This window comes from Mesitornis unicolor, unplaced genomic scaffold (assembly GCF_000695765.1).
Source record: "Mesitornis unicolor isolate BGI_N332 unplaced genomic scaffold, ASM69576v1 scaffold40350, whole genome shotgun sequence".
NCBI classification, from domain to species: Eukaryota; Metazoa; Chordata; class Aves; order Mesitornithiformes; family Mesitornithidae; genus Mesitornis; species Mesitornis unicolor.
Window position 1 is genome coordinate 1 of NW_010161021.1, and position 6,597 is coordinate 6,597.

The 6,597-nt window shown below is 37.0% G+C and overlaps 1 protein-coding gene across 1 annotated transcript in view; it reads right to left on the reverse strand.

Annotated features, from left to right (window-relative positions):
• Positions 1-429: 429 nt before the first annotated feature.
• The window catches only part of LOC104546368 (WD repeat-containing protein 47-like), a 10,398-nt gene continuing 4,230 nt past the window's right edge, over positions 430-6,597 (reverse strand). Inside the window, 4 exon segments of the mRNA XM_010191748.1 lie at positions 430-691; positions 792-970; positions 3,347-3,470; positions 5,996-6,597. The exon segment at positions 5,996-6,597 is cut by the window's right edge and continues 3 nt beyond it. Of these exon segments, the coding sequence (XP_010190050.1) occupies positions 430-691; positions 792-970; positions 3,347-3,470; positions 5,996-6,597 (1,167 nt within the window).

Here is a 6,597-nt window from a genome sequence, read left to right on the forward strand (position 1 = left end):
ATATATATATATATATATTTACACACACATGCATGAAAAAATGGTAGTTGCTTTCAGGTCCGCACTACCTTATATTAAAAGAAGAAATCCAGTTCCCACTCTTCCCTGTCTCTCTCCCCATCTAGTTTGTATTTCATAGAAAAGCCTTCAGAAACTCAGAAGAACATAAAATAAACAAGAACTATACATTTAATATAGAATAAAATGTCTGAAATTAAAAATAAACATAAAATGTAACCCATATTCTCATGTGTCCTGTCAAAAAAGGAGGATCTTAAAATCACTATGAAAACATACAGAAAACTCTGATCATAAGCCTAATACCCCTATTCAATGACAAATTAATTTGGTAACTAAAAATAAATACAAGCAGCTATTACCACTGTGCTAACAGAAGAATATTTCCAGTCCTGAACAGTCTCAAGTAACTTACGTTTGATTCCCCTGTACAGGTGACTCTTCAGGAAAGGGTATCTGATTAGCTGATCCACGCTTTCGAGGAGTGCTTGTATTAACATTTTGGCTATCAGTTGCTATCCTCTGGCTAGCATCTGAAGGTGGAGATGTAAAGTTACTTGCTGGGTTGATAGATGCATTCCCTTTGCTCCCGTTACACTGCTGGTTAAGCGTCTGTACATCATTTCCAAGACTGTCCATACCCATATTTAATTCTCCTAGTTTCTGGATAGATCTAATAACAAGGAGGAAAAAGAAAGACCACCAAACCAGGTTATTATGAGAACTTGGTGGGATAGGAGCAGGTGGAGGGAGAATCAACAAAACCTCCCAACCTGTTAAGAAACTGCTCAGTAAGATTCTGTTGCTGGTCAGCTCCATCTTCTTGATTAACACCTCCTTCCAGCAACATTTGCTGGTACAACTGTCGTTGTTGCTCTTTCTGTTCTAAGTGCTGCTGGTAACGTAGTCTTTGTCTGTAATATTCCTGAAACTGCTCTGTTGAATCACGAAGCTACAAAGAAATGAGAAGTACTGATGAAAACTAAATAGTTAATTGTGGTATTTAACCTACATATTCACTTTCTGGTTTGTTCTTTCAATATAGGCATTAAAAGGCCAGGAGATTCTACTCTGAGGAGCAAGTCTTTCACTCTTCCTTAAAATCAGATACAATTTAAGTATTAAAAAAAGGAAATCACTGCCTGTCTGTGCTATTCACATAATTCAGAAAGAGACTCCTCTTTCCTACAAGACTTCCAAAATATGACTTAAAATCAAAACAAAGAGGTGATTGGAAACTGTTGTCTATCGAAGTGTTACATCTTACTTCTGGAATTGTCACCTTGTTCCAACTTTAAAATTTCTCACTTTCTGGATCAAACACAAATACTTGAGCTTCCTTTCTCATAATCTCTTCCCTTTTACATACTATGTTTAGCTTCTCACACTGCCAGCTTCCCAGGACTCATTGCCTTCTGCATTCCCCGACCCTCACTTTCTGTCTGCCACTAGATCCAAATGCTACCATCACAAAACAGTTGAGAACAAGTTAAAAATGACCAAACAAAAATACCCTACAGAAAACCAAAAGCACTTTAGTCCAAGGCCAAAACATCACCACTGAAGTGCCATGCATTCTCTAAAGAAAAAACCTTAACTACATATTTACCATCCAGTAGGGTAAAAAAAAAGAAAAAAAAACCTCTTAATTTTAAAAAATTATTTTCAAAAGTGACATCTTTGTCATCTAGTGATTCTAAGTGGAGTAAGGACATCCTGATAACTTTGTGTTAGCTCACACAACTCATGCAGAGGATCTTTCTTCTTAACTATGAGCCTTCGCATTTCTTCTGAGTGAAAATACTTGCATTATGATTTTCCGTTCTCTGGCACAATTTTTTTGTTCATAATGGATTTCCTATGCTGTTACATCTGCAAAAGGTTTACGATCTTAGGTTTCCCGAGATGAATACTTGCAATTTAGAAACTCCGAAGTTATCTTCACAAGTCTAGAAGGCGTTCATTCGCTGCATTTCAAACACGTGAACTATTCCCCGGTTACTGGACGGTTATCCTTCTAAGCAACAGTTATATTCTTTTCCATACATCTTTCTGTAACTGACACTTGTTTGTTGCAGTTGAATTAAATCATTATTACCCAAACTAATACCTAAACCTAAAATATGCTGCCCAGATGCTCTATTATATAAACTAACTCAATCCCTCCAGGAACAAGGCAAAAATAAAGCTATGAAAAGAAACTTAATTTCTTACTCACACAGGTATACACATACAGCACTACAATGTGGAACACAAAATAAGGTGAAATTGGACTGTCCAGTTAGCCTGGCCAACATCACCTAGAGCACAGCATCTCCTGTCCTCATTCTCTCCTACAAATACTGCAACCATTTTTTTGCCCTTTGAAGCCAGCTCTGTTACACATCTAAGCTCTTTCCTCCCTCCCCTTATTCCCAAGGTGCATACAAAACACTGTTGCAGCAGAGAAGTTACTCAGCAAAGTCCTTGAAGTTTGGAGGCCTTTGCTAATCCTCCAATAGGCCCCATTGCATCATTTAAGTATCCAGTCTACAAGAGTATGACCTTGTCAAGACTAGACTGGTTTTCAGTACCATATAGATGGCATAAGACAAGATAAAGTTTACCTAAGAAAATCAAACTGGTCTGCAAACAAAACAGACTGCATGCTCAATGTTATAAATCATTACTGAATTAAGAGACAGGTATTCAAAACTGTGGGAAAAGAACAGAATAGCTAATTGTTTTCATTGTTTCCTACTGAGCTGTTATTTCTCTTTCCTCATATTGCTGCTAAGGAGAAAACAGGAAGAAAAGGATAGTCAAGGCACAGGCCTTTAAAGATGAAGCCAAAGGTTATGCTATTGGATTCTGAATAGCAAAGATACATTTACTAGGGAATTATCCAATTTTAATTTGTGTTCTAGACAGGAAATGATGCAAGATGACCTTTGAAACTTGGCATTAACACCAAAAATTGCAGGCTACATGCAAGATTTCTCAGTAAAACACTAAGAGGATTCTTAAGCATTATTTAATCTAATATTGCTGGCTTTGAGTACTGTAAAATATTTTTTAAGATATACACCACAGTTTAGCAACACTGCTGATGTGAGAAAGCACACTAATCAGCTACACTACAGGCTCAATTGACAGCAGAACTTTATACAACGGAAAAAAGACAGGAGTTTCTTATGTAAGATGCAATATGGCATTTTCACTATAGTAAAAACAAGCTTCAAAGCAACCCATTGTCATGCATGAAGTTCTCAACACAAAGGCGAATCATTATGAAGTGATGAGAACACAGCTCAAATGGCCTCATTATTTTTAAACAAGCAACCACTACCTCATTTTTCTCTTGTTTCGCTGATCCCTGACTCTGTGCTCCTTTCAGCGATTCATTTTCTGGAACTGAACTCTGGCACAAAGTCTCACTGCTGATGGGATGCTGTGGCTCCACGGGAGTATCGCTTGTTGCAGCAACATGGAAAAGAAGAGAAACTTAATTGAGAAAAATTAAGAGCAGAAAATCCCCTGGTAAGTAGAGATAGATAACATTGTAGAGTAAAATCTGATAACACAATTATGTAAACTACTTAAGCCACATAAAACTGAAGATACTGCTTGGGAAAAAAGATGCCACTTGCAATGTGTTATACTAAACAAAACGAAACCCTTAAAAAAAAAAGAAAGAGCCCAGCCAGCCAGCTTGCTTTGTTCCCACATTTTCCAAAACGCCTTACCAGTATGGGATATCTAAATCCCATATTTTCTATTCCTACACTTGATTTATATACCCTTCAATTAAAAAGTTATTAAAGATTTCCAATTTTCAAAGCAAGTATGTGTATGGAATGTATCAGATATGCTGTGACTAATGTTTCCTACAAGATATTAGTTTAATTACCACTACCAATCTAAATTTAAACTATATTTAACATTCAGGAATGTTCAAGCTGATATAAGTGCCACATAGGAAGATGTTTCTATCAGTTTTGCTATTCTTGTACTATATAAGTACTTCTGCATGAAAATCTTTCCAAAATGCTTTAGCAATCAGTAAGTGTGCAGAACGCATTAAAAGCCTTGAATTTTCCTCTTCAGTTTTATCAATTTAGTCCTCTTTACTCAGTGATTTGGAGCAAAGCTCTTTAAGAAGTTATTTTAAACTTTCTGGGTATCTCTGTATAATAACAAAAGTAACTTAGTGGACTTAAAGACAACTGCTTGCTGAATACAACTTAAAATAGAAATATCAAGTGCCAGATTTACACAAAGCTCAACTTCCCAGCTTCCACCCTTGCAAATATTGCCATTTAAGTTGGACATTTAATCTGAAGTTGGATTTTTCTCCTGAAAAAAATGTAATGTCTTCTTGAAAACTACGGGTCTGGCCCCTTAACTTAATTCTAACCTTCAAAAGACATATTAATTAACCAAAAACATGTTAAGAACTACAAACTTCACTTAACTTCACATGAAGATGCCTACACAAAGAACTGCAGCAATTTACCACTTTATTTAGCCCACAGGATAACTATTTTTGCAGAATTATTCTAGTACACTAATATTGAAAAGGAAAACAAAAAAGCTTTCAAGCATGAGTTTTAATACTGGACTCTGGGCTACATGCACAAATGTTAAGGTTTGTACCTACAGATGAGTAAACAGAGGATTCACAATTCACTAGTATCTCCATGAGGTACACTTTTAAAAAAATGTAACACAAGGCACACTTCCATAAGACTTAAGCTATCCACAAAAACTCCAGCTGTGAAGAGGCTGGTAAAACAAAAGATTTTAAGTGGATCATTTAGAATCAAACAAAATAGCTCCTTTCAAGACAAGCATTAAGATAATGTATTAAAACATGCATTACTGCAAACATTTCCATTATCATTGGTGAACTGACATCAGTATGACGGTGCTTGCTTCCTTCTTACTGAGTTTAGTTACAGCTACTCTTTATCTTAACACATGATACTGAATATTGCTGTAAGGCAAAACTAATAGACAATGTCACCAGCTGCGGCCAGGATTGCACACCACAGCTCTAAGTGTCCTCTGCTGGCCAGTGCTGGTTACACACCTGGTTCTTCAAGAGCCAAAAAAGCTCGCAGCTGCTTTCTAGAGAGGCATGGATATAACACTTAGAAAGGGCCAGAACTGCTCATCAAAACAAAGGCTGATCAAACCCATGATGATAAGCTCTTGAGTGACAAGTGTCATTTCTCCTACTAGGACTTTTCTCTCAGAAGGTAAAAGGCGCAACATTTTGATACAGACTTCAGTTTTTAAGGAAGAAGTCAGTCTTGCAGTCTACATTGCATTAAAAGAAGTTAATAGCATTCACTGCTATCTAGCCTAACTATCTCCAAGCCCAATATAAAAAACAATAATTGAGCTGCCTTACTCAGATTGGTTTGGAAATATTAAGTAAATACTTAAGCTGAACTACTATTGTCATAAGTTAAGTGATGGAGGAATGCTACAATGACTGCATATAGTAATTTCCACTGACTTCATTGGGACTATTTCTATGTGCAAATTTTTGACATACACTTAATTTACAGTGTCAGGACCAAAGTTTACAGACACTTGAGGACAGAATGGGATGGAGAAAGAAGACGGAATTAGAGTTATTCCAGTCTCCATTTATTTATATGGAAAGAAAAATTCAGTAATACTGAACACAAATTTTAGCTAGGCTCCATGATTTAATCGGAGCATATTTGTGCTCTGCACTAGGATTTCGACTTGAAGAAAGTCCAGACCAAATCCATAAAGCTCAAGACCAAGTATGAAAATGTACTTTGATCATAAAGGCATAAGGAAGACGACATCTTGCATATAGAGTTTTAATTACAATAGAATTTAAACAACTAAATTATGTTTCAATGTTACAACTACGTTCAAAGTTACAATGCGAGGAAGAACCCAGTAATATAAAGTGCAACAGAAGTCCAGGTAAAAATAAAGCTGCAGTTGCACTTACCGCTCAGGTGACTCTTCAAAAATGCTGTGACACTCGGTATTCTCAAGCATGAGACTTCGGCTAAGATTCTGTACTCCTGGATAATGGAAATTAGCAAAGGAGTGCGACATTGGAGAAGTTTTGGTCCCAAGGTCTGTGACTCGCTTATCGTGGTTTGTTAATCCACATGACAGCCCATCTAAGGCAGGGTTTAAGGAGCGGGTCATGTAAGCATCTGCTGACTGAGGCCGTCTCATTGGGGATGATGGATAAGGAGAAAGTTTGCTGATAAGAGGTGTCAAAAGATCAGCATAGGCAGCTTTTGTAGGCTTGAGGAGTTTATCAACATGAATATTAAGCATCTTTTGTTCAAAAGCACAAGAAAAAACAGTAGCTGGCAGATTCTGCAGCCATGATAATAAGCTAAGGTCCAAGTCATCACACCCATTACCACACAAGAGATCAATGCCCAGCAATACTTCGCTTTCTGTGATTTCTTCTCCCGTTGCTTTACTCTGACAGAATTCCACACAACATTCGTAAAGCAGTCCCTTCATCACAAGCTGAAATAAACGATTGTTACTTGCTTTGAAGCCAGCCTCACTCAGTTTCCTATCAGCAGG